General features: G+C 43.3%; 1 protein-coding gene across 4 annotated transcripts in view; it reads right to left on the bottom strand.

The window, feature by feature from the left end:
- Positions 1-20965, bottom strand: part of pikfyve (phosphoinositide kinase, FYVE finger containing) — a 126560-nt gene that overhangs the window by 60239 nt on the left and 45356 nt on the right. For 3 of the 4 annotated variants that reach the window (XM_055637655.1, XM_055637657.1, XM_055637656.1), the window contains exons 9-13: positions 17838-17976; positions 17104-17261; positions 12113-12224; positions 3267-3414; positions 47-214 (exon numbers count right to left, since the gene is read on the bottom strand). In XM_055637655.1, coding sequence (XP_055493630.1) covers positions 47-214; positions 3267-3414; positions 12113-12224; positions 17104-17261; positions 17838-17976 — 725 coding nt within the window. The remainder of the gene's footprint in view (positions 1-46; positions 215-3266; positions 3415-12112; positions 12225-17103; positions 17262-17837; positions 17977-20965) is intronic. The other variant, XM_055637658.1, reaches the window with a different exon arrangement.

The raw sequence follows: 20965 nt of genomic DNA, 5'->3' as shown, positions 1-20965 counted from the left end.
GCATTCCTACCACTGACTCCTCCATTGTGTCTTTTCCCTTCCATACCTTTCTGATCTGCTGGATGTGTTGGGACATACGGGTACTTGGAATGTTTCTTGATATGAAAGTTGACATTGTCCATTTCCACATTTAGGCTGATAGAGGCTGCAGAGTCGCTGTCCATGACTGACTGAAAGCTGCTTACTGATGTACGCTTGCTAGGGCTGGAAAAGCCTGTAAAAAATTACGATGACTGCGTTCGTGGAAATTTAACCAAAGCACCTTCATAGCCATTGACATTCAAACTGTGTATTAACCCATGTCATGGGTTGTTATTAGCTTTTTGCAAACTTAACACCAAGTCACTTGATATTCCATTCAGAATGAATTTGTTGTGACCCAATGAAACTTAGTCATTGTGAACTTGACACAGCTGTCAAGTTTAAAGCAAAGTTAATTCTAGCAGAAACTATTACTTCCAAATAAATAAACACCAAATTTTAAGTAAATCTTAGTTTGCTGAAGACATGTGGTTACAATCCAGAATTGTTGCATGCCACGGCATTTTGCCAAATCCACAAATAAACTGCATAGCAGTTAGTTAGTAGGTGGGCATGCTCCCAATTAGTTGCTCCACACAGTTCACTAGAATGGGAACAATAATATCGGCACAGGGAAATATACCATAAAATAGGCGAGAGAAGACTCGCTGATGTTGGCACATAAAGACATGGTTACATTTCATTTTGTCATAAAAATGATATCATTTCAGAAAAAAGTTTGTCATATTACTTTTCTTCTTTAACAGATAATGAGCCCGGAAACTAAACGCTGTTATGTAGTGTTACCATCAGCATAGTTGTTATTTACCTACGTTATCAGATACCCATCTTTTTGAACCCTCTTCCTGAATTTTAATTTATGTACTCTACATGAGACGATATGTATAATTAGCTGAAAAACTGCATGCTGCTGTGTAGCTATGATTGTTCACTTTAGTAGGTTTCTCCGCACTTTTGAAATGAAATCTCTTCTTAAAGAAACCATATTCATTGTCAATGTAACATTGTAGAATAACAAAGCTTAAATGTATTAAAATGGTATTTTGAGGGAGGGAAGAAGCACAAAAAGAGCAGCTTACAAATTAAGTGCAGTAATAATGGCTGTTTACATAAATATTTATTATGCATACCAGGATCTTTACACAATTAGTTATGAACATTTCTACAGCTATGACAATCACTGTAAATAGAAGATGAACATAGAATATTGTATAAGAATGAATTCTGCAAACTCAGCAACCCATTATTTGCTAGAAAAATTATCTAATAACAAAACTGGATTATTAACAATATAATACATTGTATAACAACTTGATAGTAAAATTTAAAAAACCCATTGTATGCTGTATTAAAAATAAACCTTGCCAACAGATTAAAACAAGCAATTGTTTGCAAAATTGACTGATTAACCTCTTGGCTGCATGGAAAACAAAGACTCATACAAGTGTGCCGATTGTGGTAATTGCTCTTTTTGAAATGACCATATTTTAATATGTTGAATTTACTGTCATCAAGAATGAGGGAATCTATTGATGTTACACAATTACACACCAAGCTGTCGAAAAGTACAACGAACAAAACAAAGATATTCAAAAAGCAAAAACCATTCACCACAGCTAAAACTGTGGATAACACACACACGTCAGTGCACAAAAACATAATGCTGACATTTTATAATCAAAAAGAAATCCTACGTGCATGTTGAAAGACAAATTTTAAAATTGTACATAAATTGTAAATGTATTTCTAACAGGATATGCTCAGTTAATATTAACTTTACTTTCAACAATTTTTCAATAACTAGCTCCACTGAATTCATATTTATGTTTATAGTTTACTTTAGGGATACAACGTGGAAACAGGCCCTTCGGCCCACTGAGTCCGCACTGACCAGCAATCCCCGCACATTAACACTATCCTACACTCGAGACAATTTCTTAGATTTACACCAAGCCAATTGAACTACAAACCTGTAGGTCTTTGGAGTGTGGGAGGAAACCGAAGTTCTCAGAGAAAACCCAAGCAGGTCACGGGGCGAGCGTACAAACTCCGTACTGATACCACCCGTAGTCTGGACTGAGCCCAGGTCTCTGACGCTTTGAGGCAGAAATTCTACCCGTGTCACCGTGCTGACCACTGGAAGAGCAGCCTTAGTATTCTTTGGTGTCCCTTATTGTTCCTTTCTTGTCCCCTTTATCAGCCAAGTTAATGAAGGTACCTAGTCTATAAATTCCTCTTCATCCCCTGCAGCTTGCTTTCAAAACACGAGATAAAGGGAACTGCTGACTGTCTCCTCAGATTATTCCCACAGAATGGCACCAGCAAGAATTTTATCTATTTATACCAATGATCGGCGCATTGTTATTTCACCTTCCTCTTTTTTCTAAACAATGGTTTGCTGTTAGTATCTTCCTGAGAAGTTACAAATTAGATTGAAACTTTGGATAACATTACACTGACTATTGTGTCACAATTAGCTGAGAGGCCATGGAAGTGTAAAAGTAAATGAAATAATTTTTTAAATGTGATGTTTGACATCAAAGGTTTTGTCTCCAGAAATTCTCAACGAAAACCTGGTGGCTAATTTGGTGGAAAACGCTTGCATAACTGGACCACAATATTAGTAGTTTATCTCATTCATTTATTCATTCATTACCATTTCAGAGAACCTAGTTCTAATTGTGTTAATCATACAAAAATCCAATTATTGAAACTACTCTAAACTCCTAAATATGATCTATCGTTAAGATTGTAGGCTGCTGGAAAGACAGGAGGAACTCGTAATGCTTGATGTAAATTGGTTCTAACAAATGGATAGGGTTACAAAGAGTCAAAAAGTGATATAATCAATCTTACCTATATCTAGTTTCATAAATCTACTCGAACCAGTGTCAGACTGACAAACCCCTCCCAGAATGTATACTGCACAGCATATTTCCAAACTATAATTCATGCAAAGAAATGAGAGGCTTTTCTTTCCTCCTTTCGAAAAAAACTGGCAATAACTATGTTACGAACAAGTACAATAATTGTTATGTGCTACAAATAATTGTTCTGCACATAAAATTAAATGTTCATCAAAAGTAACATTTTTGTCATGGGGATAAATGTTCATCATAAGGGGAACACAAATATCCAATGACCAAAGAATAAGTTCTCACTCTTTTATCCCTCAAAATAAAGTGACCTCACTCACCTACTACATCGTTAAAAATGTAACTTACTTTGCATGATTTCTTCTCCATCATCTTGCATCTGCTCAGTATCACTGTCATCAAACTTGATGTCTTTAAACCACGATGGTTCAGAATTGCCTTCCACTGAATTTACTGAATCACTGTCTGGAGATGGTGTCTCAGAAAACTCAGTACTCTGAAACATACACATTTATTTTCAAACTAACAGTTAAAATTAACTGGAAAAGAAATCACCACCTATTTGAACATTTTGCAAAAATAACATTATTTTGAAACAGTTGGATTATAAATATCACTGTCCAAATTGAGGAAACTTAATCACATGGTAGAATACAAACTAATGCTTTAAAACTTTGAATGATGTTCAGAGAAAATGCTTAGTTTTGTTTAGAGATACAGCACGGAAACAAGCCCTTCGGCCCACCGACCAGCGATCCCCGCACATTAACACCATCCTACACCCACTAGGGACAATTTTTTAATTTACCAAGCCAATTAACCTACAAACCTGTTTGTCTTTGGAGTAAGGGAGGAAATCGAAGATCTCGGAGAAAACCCACGCCGGTCACGGGGAGAATGTACAAACACCGTACAGACAGAACCCGTAGTGGCGATCGAACGCGGGTCTCTGGCGCTGCATTTGCTGTAAGGCAGCAACTCTACCGCTGCGCCACTGTGACCAGTGGGTGAATTTTGGGAACTAAAAATAGTTCCCATAATTCAATAACTTCCTTTTATACTGCTTCCACTTGACAAACTGGCTTGATGTTTAATACCTCTGGAATTTTGAAACGTAATAATAAATGTCAAGAAAATGCAAGAAAGACTTTACATGTTTTTTCTATTTGAAAATCTCAAAATTGTTAAAATGGACCATGCAGTCAGCCATTTAACCAAACATAATAAAAATCAAGGGACTTTTTCCGCATATAACTTGTTCACTTTGGTTTGGAACCAAGATACTTGCACAACTTAGCAAAGGACTGCAGTGAGAATGGGAGAAATTCATGCATTGAGACCTACAATTGGTTTGCTGCCCTGGGTATTTCCCCAACTCCCTATGCCATTGCTATAACCCTATCCCAGAGCCGTATCTGGAACATAGAACAGTAAAGCATGGGAACAGGCTCTTTAGCCACCAATGTCTGCACTGAACAAGTTGCCAAGTTAAATTAATCTCTTCTGCCTGTACGACTCGTATCCCTCTATTCCCACCACATCCACATATCTAAAAGCTTCCCAAACACCGCTCCCATATCTGCTCTCACTTCCATCCTGGCAGCATGTTCCAGGAAAGTGAAAGGAGGGCCCAGAGGCAGTGGCGGTTGCTGAGTTTCCTTTGAGGGGCAAGTCTTGTAGTACCATCCAATCTATCCAAATCTTTCCCAGAATTTATTTTGGAATTTTAATGCCATTTTGAGGGCATCAGCCTCAATGAAACAGCTATACTTGATATGTGTAGGAAATAACTGCAAATGCTGGTTTAAACCTGAAGAAGGGACCTAAAATTAGGTTCCACTGTACTGTTTTGTACTGTATTAACTTCTAATAAAATAAACAAAACAAAACAAAACAAAAAAAAAAACCCGAAGAAGGGTCTCGACCCAAAACGTCACCCATCCCTTTTCTCCAGAGGCACTATCTGATACGCCGAGTTTCTCCAGCTTTTTGTGTTTATCTTTGAATATACTTGGCACTTGAGATGTGCCTCCTGGAATCTGTCCTAAAAGGGGTCATTATATGATTGTATCACATTATTGACAAGGCTGCCGTGCTTGGAATCTGGCATGAATGAATCCAGCAACAATTTACCTCATGGCTTTGCATGGAGAGACTGGCTGTGAGGGTTAGTATGAGGTGGGTCAGCTGAGATGTCGGCTGGCAGAGAGAATGTGGCCATTGCTGAGGATTGACAGTGTCTGCTTCAAGTGTTCATGGAGCACCCAGATCTGATTTTCACCCTTAGCAACTTGTTCTATGTGTTGGGAGTTAATTAACTCCCCCTTTTTCCTTGTTTGACTGTAAAGCTCTTACCAGGCCAGAGATTTCTCTGTGGAAACCACAACAGTGGCCACCAACATAGCCACTAGAAATTGTTCATGTTCGGGAGAGTCGAGCAGCCAAATAAAGTGTAGGGGGAGACAAAAGTTTTCATCACATCCATCAGGCAATGATGAGAGAGAACATAGGTTCTCAGCTGCCTGTGGATAAAGCTGCTAATCTTTATACAGACCAGCAAACAGCAGTAGGGAGGTTGGGGATATCATCAAGCAGGAAATTAGGGATGCGTGTAGCAAAGGTACAGCAGTTATCATGGGTGACTTTAATCTACATATAGATTGGGCCAACCAATTGGTAGCAGTGCTGAGGAGGTGGATTTCCTGGAATGTATACGGGATGGTTTTTTTAAACCAATATGTAGAAGATCCGACTAGATGGCAAGCCATGTGTAATGAGGAAGGATTAGTTAGCGATCTTGTTGGGCAGAGCCTCTTGGGCAACAGTGACCATAATATGGTGGAATTCTACATCAGGATGGAGAGTGGCACGTTTAATTCAGAGACGAGGGTCCGTGAGGGCAGTGGGCAGGTGCTATAGACCTGCACAGGAAGGTAGACGCTCCCGCCCCCATGAGTCTCGGGCAAATGGGGCTCGTCAGCCTGGGAAGGCAGTCCATCTAGGAGAGGGAAAATTGATTTAAAACCTCCATTGCCTTGTGGCCATATCCAGTCATGGAAAAGGCTCCAGGAGTAAACCTCAAGAAAATCTGGAGTCGGAGTCCCAAAGGCAGTTCGTTGTGGTCTACAACCTCGCTCTGGTAGCTCCTGCGACGGTGCTGGTGCCAAACTGTAACGGCCCTGCTGTTCCTTTGGATCGATCATTGACGTGGAGAGGGGGGGACGTGCTGCATGGGCCACAGCCTGTCCTCCATATGACATCGCCCAGGATTGCATCCGACCACACATCACCTGCAAACCTACACCTACAACCTGGAGAGGACACTCCAGCTTTGCCTGCGGCGTCAACACAACACGGGGAGCAACAGTTACCGGTTATAAGTCATCGCCAGATTGGCGTAAAGCGAGGCGCCAGGAGTTGCTCCCGACGGTGGGAGGGATTTTCGGATCTCAGTGGACAGCTACCGCCCACCTCAAGCTGGGCAGTCCCCAGCCAATAAGGTGCTGTCCCGCCAGGGTCTGCTATCCTCACTGTGTGCACGGGGATTAGGAACATCCGAACAGCAGATTGCAACCACGAATTCGGCAGTTTGGTGTGGGTAAAATGAATAACGGACAGCGACTGCTTGAGCTGTGCACTGACCATGACCCATGCCTCGCCAACTCGTACTTCCAGACAAAGCCCCAGCACAAGGTTTCCTGGAGACACCCACGCTCAAAGCATTGCCATCAACTGGATCTGATCCTAGTCAGACGTGCTGCCATCAAGAACGTTCTCCACACACGCTCCTACCACAGTGCGGACTGCGACACAGACCATTCCTTGGTGTATTGCAAGATCAGGCTGCAGCCAAAGAGGTTTTACCGTACCAAAAAGCAGGGGAACCCCCACATCGATGTCAGCAAGATTCCCCATCCAGACCTCGTGCAACAGTTTGCAGAGGCTTTTGATAGAAAACTTGGCACCTCATGTGCTGGAGACTCTGCAACAGAGAAGAGGGAAATTCTGTGGGACACTATGCACCGCACAGCCTTGGCTAGCTTTGGGAAGAAGACCTCGAAGACGCACGACTGGTTTGAGGACAAGTTGACCGAGATGACTCCCATCATCGAAGCCAAGCACACCGCCCTAGCCGAGTACAAGCGGTCAGCTAATGAGAAGAACCTGCAGATCCGCAAAGTTCAGCAGACTGCCAGGCATTGCGCCAATGACTACTGGACACAGCTTAGTGAGGACATCCAGATGGCCGCCATAACAGGGAACATCAGGGGAATGTACGATGGCATTAAGAAGGCATTAGGACCAGTCCAGAAGGCATTAGGACAGCCCCTCTCAAATCCTCCACTGGGGAAGTAATCACAGATGGAGAGATGGGTGGAACACTACTCCGACCTCTACTCGAGAGAGAACACTGTGTCCCCCTCAGCCCATGATGCCATCGAGTGCCTGCCGACCATGGATGAGTCAGACACAGAGCCGACGGTAGAAGAGCTCAGCAAGGCCATTGACAGCCTGGCCTCAGGCAAGGCCCCAGGCAGCGACGGGATTCCCCCTGACCTGATCAAGCATTGCAAGACTACCTTACTGCTTCTTTTGTATGAAGTCCTCTGCCAGTGCTGGCAAGAAGGAGCTGTACCGCAGGACATGAGGGATGCCACGATCATTACCCTCTACAAGAACAAGGGTGAGAGAAGCGACTGCAACAACTACAGAGGCATCTCCCTCCTCAACACCATCGGCAAGGTCTTTGCTCGGGTCATCTTGATCCGTCTGCAGAAGCTGGCAGAACGGGTCTACCCAGAGTCACAGTGCGGTTTCCGAGCTGGAAGGTCAACAGTAGACATGGTCTTCTCCCTTCACCAGCTCCAGGAGAAGTGCAGTGAACAGCGGATGCCCCTGTATGTTGCTTTCATAGACCTCACCAAGGCGTTCGACCTAATCAGCAGAGATGGCCTATTTAAGGCTCTGCCAAAGATCGTCTGCCCACCAAAACTACAGACCATGATAGAATCCTTCCACATCAACACGAAGGGGACAGTGCAGTTCAATGGCAGCTTCTCTGAGCCCTTCGACATCTACAGTGGTGTCAAACAAGGGTGCGTCCTCGCACCCACGCTCTTTGGGATTTTCTTCACTCTGCTCCTGAACCATGCCTTCGGCACAGCAACAGAGGGGATCTACCTGCGTACTAGATCAGATGGCAGGCTCTTCACCCTCACCCTCCTCAGAGTAAAGACAAAAGTACATGAAGTTCTCATCGGAGACATGTTGTTTGCCGACGATGCTGTGGTTGTGTCCCACACCCAGCAGGAACTAGTCACTGATGGACCGCTTCTATCGGGCATGCAAGGACTTTGGGCTGACCATTAGCCCAAAGAAGACAAACGTCTTAGGGCAGGATATAGAGGCACCGCCTGTCATCACCATCGACGACTACAAACTCGATGCTGTTCATCAGTCCACGTACCTCGGCTCCACCATCACCGAAAACTTCTCCTTGGACAGAGATTGACAAGAGGATCAGGAAGGCAGTTACAACACTCGCTCCACTCACAACTCGAGTGTGGACCAACCCAAAGCTGACAGTGAAGACAAAGATAGCAGTCTACAATGCCTGTGTCAACAGCACGCTGCTATACGGCAGTGAGACATGGACTACATATGCTAAGCAAGAGAGAAGACTCAACACCTTCCACCTGAGAAGCATCCGCCGTATCCTGGGCATATCCTGGCAAGACGGTGTGTCCAACGCCGAGATCCTGTCTCGCGCTGGCCTCCCCAGTATGTACACTCAACTCAGGCAGCGCAGACTGCGGTGGCTGGGTCATGTCCACCGCATAGACAATGGCCGTATTCCAAAAGACATCCTCTATGGAGAGCTGACATTTAGGAGGAGAACCATCGGCCGCCCCCAGCTACATTACAAGGATGTCTGCAAGAGAGATATGAAGGCACTGGACATCGATGTGGAGTCTTGGGAGAGCCTTGCAGCTGACCGCACGAGGTGGAGAGATACCCTGAACTAACATCTCAAACCGGGGGAAGAGAAACTGTTGAACGCAGCGGCAGACAAGCGGATACGCAGAAAGGAGCGCAGCAAATTCAACAAACCAGAGAACACACACACAAATGTGACCTTTGCCACAGAGACTGTCACTCCAGCATTGGTCTCTTCAGCCACAAGCGACGCTGCTCCAGCCGAGGTTTGGAGCAAGCAGCCAACAACTAGGATGCATCACCCATGGTCAGTCATGGCTGAGGGGGGCCTACAGGGTCCTGAACTTAAAGAAAGGAGACTTTGAAGGCATGAGATGGGAATTGGCTAGGATAGACTGACAAATCATACTTAAAGGGTTGACGGTGGAGATGCAATGGCAAAGATTTAAAGACCGCATGGATGAACTCGAAAAATTGTTCATCCCTGTCTGACGAAAGGCGGCTCAACTGTGGTTAACGAGGAAAATCAAGGATAGTGATAAATCCAAGAAAAAGGCATATAAATTGGCCAGAGGAAGCAGCAAACCGGAGAACTGGGAGAAATTTAGAACTCAACAGAGGAGGACAAAGGGGTTAATTAAGGGGGGGGGGGTGAAAGAAAGCTTGCGGGGAATATAAAAACTGACTTTAAAGGCTTCTTTACATATGTAAAAAGGGAAAGATTAGTGGACAAACATAGGTACCTCACGATCAGAGACAGGTGAATTTATAATGGGAAACAAGGAATTGGCAGAACAGTTAAACAAGTACTTTGGTTCAGTCTTCACTAAGACACAAACAATCTCCCAGAAATACTTGGGGACCAAGGATCTTGTGGGAGGGAGGAACTGAAGGGAATTAGTCAGGAAATGGTGTTGGGTAAACTGTTGGGACTGAAGGCAGATAAATCTCCAGGGCCTGATGGTCTGCATCCCAGAGTACTCAAGGAGGTGGCCCTAGAAATCGTGGATGCATTGGCGAGCATTTTCCAATGTTCCCTTGACACTGGATCCTTTCCTATGGACTGGTGGGAAGCCAATGTAACTCTACTTTTTAAGAAGAGGGAGGGAGAAAACGGGAAATTATAGACCAGTTAGCCGTACATCGATAGCGGGGAGAATGCTTGAGTCGATTGTTAAAGATGTTATAGCAGCTCATTTGGAAAGCAGTGATAAAGTCAGCATGGGTTTATGAAGGGGAAATCATACTTGGCTAATCTTCTGGAATTTTTTTAGGATGTAACAAGTAGAATGGATAAGGGAGAGCCAGTGGATGTGGTGTATCTGGACTTTCAAATTAGCCTTTGACAAGGTCCCACACAAGAGTTTGGTGTGCAAAATTAGAGCACATTGTATTGGGGGTAGGATATTGACATGGATAGAGAGCTGGATGGCAGACAGGAAGCAAAGAGTAGGAATTAACGGTAGACAAAAATGCTAGAGAAATTTAGCGGGTGTCTACCTTAGATTTTCTAGCATCTGCAGTTCCTTCTTAAACAGTAGGAATTAACGGGTCCTTTTCAGAATGGCAGGCAAAGACTAGTGCCGCAACTGGGACCCCAGTTATTTACAATATATATTAACGATGTAGACGAGGGAATTAAACACGACATCTCCAAGTTTGCGGATGACACAGACATGGATGGCAGTGTAGGCTGCGAGGAGGATGCTACGAGGCTGCAAGGTGACTTGGATAGGTTGGGTGAGTGGGCAGATGCAGTATAATGTGGATAAATGTGAGGTTATCCACTTTGGTGGCAAGAACAGGAAAGCAGATTATTATCTGAATGGTGTCAGATTAGGAAAAGGGGAAGTGGAATGAGAACTGGGTGTGCTTGTACATCAGTCACTGAAAGTAAACATGCAGGTACAGCAGGAAGTAAAAAAAGCTAATGGCATGTTGGCCTTCACTGCGAGAGGATTTGAGTTTTGAGGCAAGGAGGTCCTACTGCAGTTGTACAGAGCCCTGGTGAGACCGCACCTGTAGTATTGTGCGCAATTTTGGTCTCCTAATTTGAGGAAGGACATTATTGCTATTGAGGGAGTTCAGCGTAGGATCACCATGTTAATTCCTGGGATAGCAGGACTGGCATATGATGAAAGAATGGGTCACCTGGGCTTGTATTCACTGGAATTTAGAAGGATGAGAGAGGATCTTATAGAAACATATAACATTCTTAAGGGATTGGACAGGTAGATGCAGGAAAAATGTTCCTGATGTTGAGGGAGTCCAGAACCAGGGATCACAGTTTAAGAATAAGGGGTAGGCCATTTAGGACTGAGATGAGGACATTTTTTTTCACCCAGAGAATCTGTGGAGTTTTCTGCCACAGAAGGCAGTGGAGGTCAATTCACTGGCTGTTTTCAAGAGAGTTAGATTTAGCTCTTAGGGCTAAAGGAATCAAACGATATGGGGAAAAAGCATGAACTGGGTACTGTTTTTAGATGATCAGCCATGATCATTATTGAATGGCAGTGCTGGCTCAAAGGGCCAGAAGGCATACTCCTGCACCTATTTTTCTACGTTTCTATGCAATGGCCTCCATTCATTCTGACGGCTGAGGTGCAGCCTTTAACCCCATATCCGAGTGCTGAGACTGAACAAGTGCCACGCCACACCAAGTCTTATTGTCAGACTCTTTGCACCAAGTTATGGAGCAATTCATTGATGGGACAACACCAACAGAGGGCAGGGATCAGAACCAGATTCCCAATATTCAGCATATGTTACAGGTGCATGTGTGCTTTAGAGCAGAGGCAAATGTATGCTTGGACTAGAGCACCAGCAGTGCAAAAACAAATTAATACTATGCAGAGTAGCACTTAGCAGTGAATAGATATCACAAGCTGGGTAGAGTTGCTTATGCTCTAAGAGGAAGTGACTCGTTTGAGGAAAAATTATCTGCCTTTGAAACGGAAAAGAGTGAAGGAAAAGAAAATAACCCCTGGCCAGTAGATATCTGACAACAAAACCAAATTTATCTCCCTGTTAAGTAGTGTTCACTTATGTTTTGCCATTCAATTAATTCATTTTAATTGTCTCTTCGGTTCATTGAGATGGGGCGTTTAAATACAGTAAGAGAAATCGAAAAATATTGAAAATGTTCAAGTTAGATTGTACGATATTTCATTGATAATTTAGATGGCTTACCCCATATAACCAAAATGACTGCTTTGTGTTAACACAAACAAGCAATTTTGAGTGCTTTATTCACCTACTTGTAAAGGCTTGTACAAGGCATATTCATCTCTGAAAAGTTGATCATGATGAGTTACACAGTCAAGCCATCGTCCATCCAATAATGCCTGACAAATGGCAATAGCCTGGGCTCTGACAAAGAAAAGATGTTGAATAAAGTATCTAGTATCGTAATATTCAAATGATGGAATAACAATGGAAAACAAAACTAAATTAAGATGCAGAATAATACAAATTTGTACATTGCTTTTCAACTTCCTGTAAGCGAGATTAACTTCTTAGATAAGATTGTAGTTACAAATCTAATCCCCGAGGCATCAGATACTATATATAAGACAAACTCTGATGGTCATATGCAAAATATATTATGAAATATGAAAGTCAAGATTTGAAGCATTTGTATTCCCTCATTTTCACAATAAACACAGCGTTACATAATGTGGAAGTTGATTTGGGTTTTTTTGGCAGGCGCCCGGTAGCGTACACCGGGAGCAGTTCCTATTGGGCAAGTCCACATCTGACATGCGGGAGTCGTTGAAGGGCCAGTTGATTAACGTTCTGAATTTCTGGTAAGGAGGAGGAACCAGAATGACAAAGTAAGGAAACCTTCGATGACCAAGAGGTTGCAAATTTGGTCAAAAAGTAAAAGGAAGCACATGTAACATTTAAGAGGATGAAATCAGGCAGGGACTTTGATGAATATGAAAATACGTGGAAAGAACAAGAATGGGCCATAAGAAGGGCCAAAAGCGGCCACAATTAAAGAAAATCCCAAAGCTTGTTTTATCTACATTAAAAACAAGAGGGTAACCAAGGAGAAGGTAGAACTGTTCTGGGATAAAGGAGGGAAATTGTGTTTGGAGTCTGGGGACTTAGGCAAGGTACTAAATGAGCAGTAGCCTCTGTTTTCACCAAGAAGGAGGATTGTGAGCTCAGTATGGAGAATACTAATACACAAGGGCAGTTTGAGATGAAGGAGGTGGTGTTGGGCTCTTGAAGAGCATTAAGGTGTATAATGCACCTGCTGGGATGTATCCCAGGCAGTTGAGAGCAGCAAGAGAGGAGATTGTAGGAGCCTGACTAAGACCTTTGTGTCTTGTCCAGCCGCAGGCAAGGTCTCAGATGGCTGAAGAGTAGCTAATGTTGTTCGTTTATTAAGGGAAGTATAGAGAATTTTAGGCTGGTGAGCCTCACATTGTTAGGGGAGCTAATAGTATTCTTCAGGATAGGATTTTCACCCATTTGGAAAAGAATGGGTTAATTTGGGATAGTCATTACTTTATTTTGACAGGTCTTGTTTTACTAACCTGATTAAGTTTTTTGAAGGGGTGACATAGGTAATCAATAAGGGTTGGGCCGTGGATGTGTCTACATGGATTTTAATAAGGCATTTGCTATAGTCCATCCATGGTAAATTGTTCCAGAAGATGAAGATTCTTGAAATTAACAGCAACTTGGTCATATGGATTCAGAACTGGTTGACTGGTAGAAGACATAGTTGTAGTGGAAGGATAATATTCAGACTGGAGGTCTGTAACCAGTGGAGTTTTGCAGGGATCAGTGCTGGGGCCACTGCTGTTGGTAATATATATACTTAGACATAGACATAGATGGTTTGCAGTAAGTTTGCAAATGACACCAAGATTGCCAGGGTAGTGGACTGCGTGGAAAGTTGCAAAGCATACAGCAGCATATAGATCAACTACAGAAATGGTCGGAAAAATGGCAGATAGAGTTTAATCTGAGCAAGTGTGAGGTATTGCACTTTAGGAGGTCAAATACAAGAGGAAAATATACAATTGATTGCATGACCCTTAATTAATGTACAGAGGGATCTTAGGGTCCAAGTCCATAACTCCCTAACAGTGGCAACACAAGTAGAGTGGTAAGGAAGGCCTAATGATATGCTTGCTTTCATGGGTCAAGGTATGAGTATAAGAGTCAGGAAGTCATGATGCAGTTTTATAGGACTTGGGTTGCGTCGCATTTACAGTGTTGTGTGCAGTTTTGGTTTCTCCATTAAAGGATGGATGTAGAGGCTTTCAAAAGGGTGCAGAGGAGGTTTACGAGAATGATGCCTGGAGTGGGGGGCATTAGGTACAAGGAAACATCGGTCAGACTTGGATTGTTTTCTCTGAAAAGACAGAGATGGAGGGGAGACCCGACAAAGTATATAAAGTTATGAGAGGCATGAGCTGTAGACTGCCAGAACCTTTTTTCCAGGATTGAAAAATCAAACACTAGACAGCATAGCTTTAAGGTGATAGAGGCAAAGATTAAAGGAGATGTACTAGGCAGCTCTATTTTTTTTTTTACATAGAGGGTGGCAAGTACTTGGAACGCGCTGCCAGAGGGCATTCGTTGAGGCAGATTTGATAGTGGCATTTAAGAGACTTTAGGATAGGCCTATGGATATGCAGAGAATGGAGGAATATGGGTTATGTGCAGGTAGATAATTGACAGTCTGGGTGTCATATTCGGCACAGACATTGTGGACTGAAGGTCTGTACTTGTGCTGTACTGTTCGATGTTAAATTGAACCAAAGTACTTCTTGGAAAATCATATTTCCACTGGTGAATTTTATTTTGAAATTAGCTGAGAGGGTATAAGGAATTACAAAGAGGAGAAAGCAGAAATAAACTTTTACATAACATTTTCAGAAAAGGAATCATGTCGTGGAAACCTTTGAAAATTAACGATAGGACATAGAGCCAAATTTTACAGAGAGTTATCTTTCATTCAATTTTCTTTGACAGTAATATTCGGAAAAAAATGGGATCATTCGTTCTCTTTAATTAAGAGAAGAAGGTCAAAATTCAAGTTTCGTATGAGACCAAAAGCAGTATGTGATTGCTATTTAAAGGAAATAGACAACAGGACCAAATAGAAAATAAAATGGACAAGTAACTATTTGTAAAATACAAAATGCAGAATAGGAGTTTGGAGGACAGAAAAGAACCTTAAGAGTGAATTACAGTGCATTCAGAAAGTATTCAGACCCCTTCACTTCTTCCACATTTTGTTATGTTACAGCCTTATTCTAAAATGGATTAAATTCATTTTTTTAAATCATCAATCTACACACAATACCTCATAGTAAAAAAGCGAAAACAGGAGTTTAGAAATTTTCACAAAGTAATTAAAAAGAAATCACTGAAATATCACATTTACATAAGTATCAGACCCTTTGCTATGACTCAAAATTGAGCATCGGTGCTTTGTTTCCACTGATTATCCTTGAGATGTTTCTACAACTTGATTGGAGTCCACCAGTGACAAATTAAATTGATTGTACATGACTTAGAAAGCCACACACCTGTCTATATACGGCCCCACAGTTGACAGTGCATGTCAGAGCAAAGACCAAGTCATGAGGACAAAGGAATTGTCCATGGACCTCTGAGACAGGATTGTATCGAGACACAGATCTGGGGAAGGGTATAAAACAATTTCTGCAGCATTGCAGGTCCCGAAGAGCACAGTGGCCTCCGTCATTCTTAAATGGAAGAACTATGAAACCACCAGAACTCTTCATGGAGCTGGCCGCCTGGCCAAACTGAGCAATCGTGGAAGAAGGGCCTTGGTCAGAGAGGTGACTAAGAACCCAATGGTCACTCTGACAGAGCTCCAGAGTTCCTCTGTGGAGATGTGAGAAACTTCCAGTAGGACAACTATAGCTGCAGCACTCCACTAATCAGGCCTTTATGGTAGTGGCCAGACGGAAGCCACTCCTCAGTAAAAGGCACATGTCAGCCCGCTTGGTGCTTACCAAAAGGCACCTAAACAAGATTTTCTGGTCTGATGAAACCAAGACTGAACTCTTTGGCCTGAATACCAAGCGTCACGTCTGGAGGAAACCAGGCACCGCTCATCACCTGGCCAATACCATTCATACGGTGAAGCACGGTGGTGGCAGCATCATGCTGTGAGAATGTTTTTCAATGGCAGGAACTGGGAGACTAGTCAGGATCGAGGGAAACATGAACAGAGCAAAGTACAGACAGATCCTTGATGAAAACCTGCTCCAGAGTGTTCTGGACCTCAGACTGGGGAAGAGGTTCACTTTCCAACAGGACAACGACCCTAAGCACACAACCAAGATAACGCAGGAGTGGCTTCGTGACAAGTCTGTGAGTGTCTTTGAGTGACCCAGCCAGACCCCGGACTTTAACCCGATTGAATATCTCTGGAGGGACCTGAAAATAGCTGTGCATCGACGCTCCCCCATCCAACCTGACAGAGCTTGAGAGGATCTGCAGAGAAGAATGGGAGAAATTACCCAAATGCAGGTGTGCCAAGCTTGTAGCGTCATACCCAAGAAGACTTGAGGATGTAATCGCTGCCAAAGGTGCCTTAACAAAGTACTGAGTAAAGGGTCTGAATACTTATGTACATGTGATATTCCAGTTATTTATTTTTAATTACTTTGCAAACATTTTTAAACACCAGTTTTTGCTTTTTTATTATGGGGTATTGTGTGTAGATTGATGATAAAAAACAGAATTTAATCCATTTTAGAATAAGGCTGTAACATAACAAAATGTAGAAAAGGTGAAGGGGTATGAATACTTTCTGAATGCAACGTATACCGAGTATCATACACTCAGTGGAAAGACCTGGACATAAATTGGGCAAACTACATTACGGAAGCTGTGCCACTCTGGTGTAGCAAGTCAGGAGCTGTGAGACAGCACTGTAGCAATATGTTTTTAACTACTACATTAAATTGCTCCTGAATGAATGAACTAGGCCAGGTCTCTATATCAAACTGCTAATTAAATTTTTATTTTCAAGAGGAATCTGGGACTGTGGATTTCTCTCCAATTAACCAGTATTGCCCCACCAATGTCGATCACCCTCCTGAACTACTCCATTGTTTTGAAATTTGATCAGAATATTTTTTTCATTTCTATTTTAGATTTCCAGAATTCACAATAATGTGTTTTTAACATTGGCATCAAGGCACGTCTGATCCATTTTGTTCCTCTCACTACCAGTTATACAAGTTACCGTGTAGTTATATGTCCATTTCTAATCAACCAGTTCACCAGTTCCTTTCCCACTATGCAATTAGGATATGTTCGCAACCAGTATCGATGATCTTGGAACTCCATGCCAGTGCTGTGATGGCAGATTTTCTTCCACAAATCTTTAAGTTGGACAGAATCCTAAAAATAAAAAATAAAAATCTATAATTTCTAATTGTTGTTACATTAAAAGCAATCCTCGCATCTATATGTCATTATGTATGATTTATCACTGTATTCCAACGTACAATCAAATACAACCTCAGCACTGCAGATTCTTAAGACTGTGGAAAACAAATACAACTTTAAATGCTAGAATCTGAAAGAAAAATAGAAGATGCTGGAAGAATTTGTACAGACAAGCAGCATCTGTGAAAACAAAAACTAGCTAATGTTTCAGGTCGAAACCCTTCCTCAGACTAAATATTAACTGGTTTCTCTTTTCACAGATCCTGTTTGACTGGCTGAAATCATCCAGCATTTCTTATTTTTGCTTTAAGTGCCCGATTATAACCCGTGTTTTGAGAAATGTACAATGTAATGATTACTGCAGAACAATGCATAATTGCACATATTGAGCACTAAACAAGAGAAAATAATTAAACATGACATTGAACAACAGGAAAAAAAAGCTTTCCTCATTCAGTTGGCATTACACTACAGAAAGACATGATCTCTCTCGTAAAGATAAAGCTGAAAACTAAGTTAAACGAGTACCAGAAGTATTTTCCTTTCTTCTTCATTAGGATCGGTTTTGATGTATGCCCGGGAAGCTTGAGGACTAATAGAGGTGTCGTAGGAGGGAATCATGGGCGAAGCAGATCGATCCAGAGAAAGATTGGTAATACTTGCAGATCTGTCATAAAAAGAAAAGGAAAATAACAACAAAAAAGCAGTAATTTTTGTAACATCTACTGACACCTCATTCAAGTTACCATTCTCCACAAGATCATAAACAAAACACTGCTGGACTTCATTATCCCTAGTCAAGCATATGCCCTGCATCCATCATCATTCACGTGTAAAATTAATTTTCATTCAGGGCTTGAAATTAACAGTTGCCCGGGTGCCAATGACCACCCAAAGTGCCGCCGGGCAACCAAAACGGCGAGTTATTTTGCCCGGCTTGGCACTGCAGACACTGGTTTATACCGAAGATAGACACAATAAATTGGTGTAACTCAGCGGGTCAGGCAGCATCCCTGGAGAAAAGGAACGTGACGATTCGTGTCGGCGACGGCTGTATTGCGGGGCAAAGATATTAGGTGCGTGGTGACGAAGGGTCGGAACGAATGACGGGCCTCGAACAGCGGCAGCAGCGGCCGCGACAGCGGCTCCAATCCCTCCTCCTCCCGCACCCCGCCCGCCCTGATAGCGGCCGCTGCCTGCCACTCTGCCAACGACGCTTTCAAAACAAACCATTTCGCATGCCGAGGCCGGGAGAAGGGAGAGAGGGCAAGGCCTCCTTCGGCCGTCTGAAGCAGCTGAACCAAAGATCCTATAGGATCTTTGAGCTGCACGGCTCGGCCCCGCACCTTGCTGTTGGGAGGCGGAGGAGGGGAGGCGGTGGCGAGGAGATCCTAACCGCCTCCCCCTTTGGCGGCGGCACTTGGCGGTGGACAGGGACGGCCAAGGCAGCGGGGCGATGTTGTCCAAGGCCGACGTTCCTTCCTCCCCACCTCCCCTCTATCTCTCTCTCTCTCTCTCGTACGCCCCCCCCCCCCCCCCCCCCCCCCCTAATGAAGACCCCTCTTCTCCACTCCGCACTGATCCCCATTCCCGGCTCTATTCAGTCCTCACTGACATCCCCTGTGTTCCCCTCCCAATACTACCCCCCCCCCCCCCCATCTATTCATCCTGCGCTGATCACCCTATCCACCTTGCATTGATTCTCCTGCCACTCCCTACCCATCCTACACTGGTCCCCCAATTCATCCTGTACTTACCCCCTTTCCCATCCATCCTGCACTTCTCCATTCATCCTGCACTAAACCCGGCCTTTCATCCTGTGCTGATCCCCCCCCATCTATCCTATACTGATCCCCCATTCAGAAGAAGAATGGGGGGGGGGGGGGGGGGGGGGAAACAGCCTGAAGAAGGCTCGCCCTGAAATGTGACCCATTTCCTTCGCTCCATAGATGCTGCTTCACCCGCTGAGTTTCTCCAGCACTTTTGTCTACCCCCATTCATCCTGTACTGATCCTCCCCCCCCCCCATCCATCCCGTACTGATCCCCCCATTCAACACCACTGACATCCCCCGTGCTCCACCCAACACGTACTAATTCACCTGCCTCAATCCATCCATTCTGCACCGACCTTCTCTTTTAACGTTAATTCTGAAGTGGGAATGATAGAAACTGCGTTTATCAATATTTTTTTTTTTTAATCTGGTACGTACAAACGGTATCTTCATTGCTGTTCACAACACGTACATCTAATCTGAATGTCCGGTAATGTGGCGTTTTGACACCTTTAAACATATTACCAAAAGAACATTTGCTGCAGTTATGTTCTTTGGCCATCTCTTGTCAGTTAGCGTAATGTTTAACCTGTCAGATGGGTATAGTCGGTTTTAACAGCTATTATCATAAAATGCCTTTAGAAATTTCCTTGCAACGTGTATATTTTGTTATTGATAAATTATGTGGGAAGCAGGAGTGTTTCTGTTTCAATCGCAATAACGACCCATGCTATGGCCATGTCAGTAATTTTCGGTTCTTCACAGAAAACATGCTTGCATCAATTTATAGTGTGCATGGTTAAGCATATATGTTACTATGGTCCAGGATTTATTGACATAGGTTGATCATACGCTGAATAATCCAACCACATTTTTATTTGGAAGTGGAAAGAACTAACAGAAATTGCATTAATTGCAATGTCTAAAAAGAGTTGAGATACTGTATTATAATTTTGCTGCCTGTCATTGTGGTATATATCATGGCTTGATTGGTGAATACGTTTAGTCTGTGACTTTATTTGAAGCAGAAGTAATATGTGAATGCTTCATTGAGCATAATTCCGACTGGTAACTACGCACTTCGTCCGAGCACATTATCGCACACGTCATGCAAACCGTCTTAAATGACCAGCTAAACTGTAATTTGGCAACCTAAAAAGCTGCCAAGGTTGCCCGGCTGGCAACAGGGAAAAAAAAGTTAAGTGAGAGCCCTGTCATTAACTAGCAACCTGACAATTAAAGAGCACTGGAGACAAAAGATTGCAGATGCTGGAAATATGAACAAAAAGCAAAGTGCTAGAGGAACTCAGGAGGTCAGAAAACATCTGTGGAGGGAATAGACTTTTGAATCATTCTGAAGAAGGGCCCCGACCCCAATTGTTGTCGGCTCATGCACTCCACAGATGATGCCAGACCTGCTGTGTTCCTCCAGCACTTTGTTTCTTAAATTAAAGTACAGGTGCACAACCTTTTATACGAAGTTCCAAATAACGAAAAGCTCTGAATAGCGGACATTTTATCGGTCCTTGAAAAAAGGTCCTTGAAGACGTTCACCGAGGGCGGCCCGCAGAGGTGACAGCGGAACCTCCGGTCGGTCCTCGAAGAAATAAATCCCCATTCATAAAAGAGAAGGTGAGGGTATATTGCGCGGGTGGGTTAATAATTGACAATCTGCTGCTGCCTGCCCGTTGAATTAAAAAAGTTCCCACGGTAGACTCACGATACACAGTGTATCGTGAGTCTTGCGTGGGAACTTTTTAACTCAGCGGGCAGGTAGTAGCAGATTGTCGCTCCCTTCAGTTTCACCCCACCTACACCCCTTTGCTTCCTGGCCATGTGTGTGACACCTTCCCTCCCCTCTCCAGCTCCCCGCTCATTGCACT

This window comes from Leucoraja erinacea, chromosome 7 (assembly GCF_028641065.1).
Source record: "Leucoraja erinacea ecotype New England chromosome 7, Leri_hhj_1, whole genome shotgun sequence".
In the NCBI taxonomy this organism is placed as follows: Eukaryota; Metazoa; Chordata; class Chondrichthyes; order Rajiformes; family Rajidae; genus Leucoraja; species Leucoraja erinaceus.
Note: the sequence above shows the minus strand (reverse complement) of the source record. Positions and strands in the feature narration are given on the sequence as shown.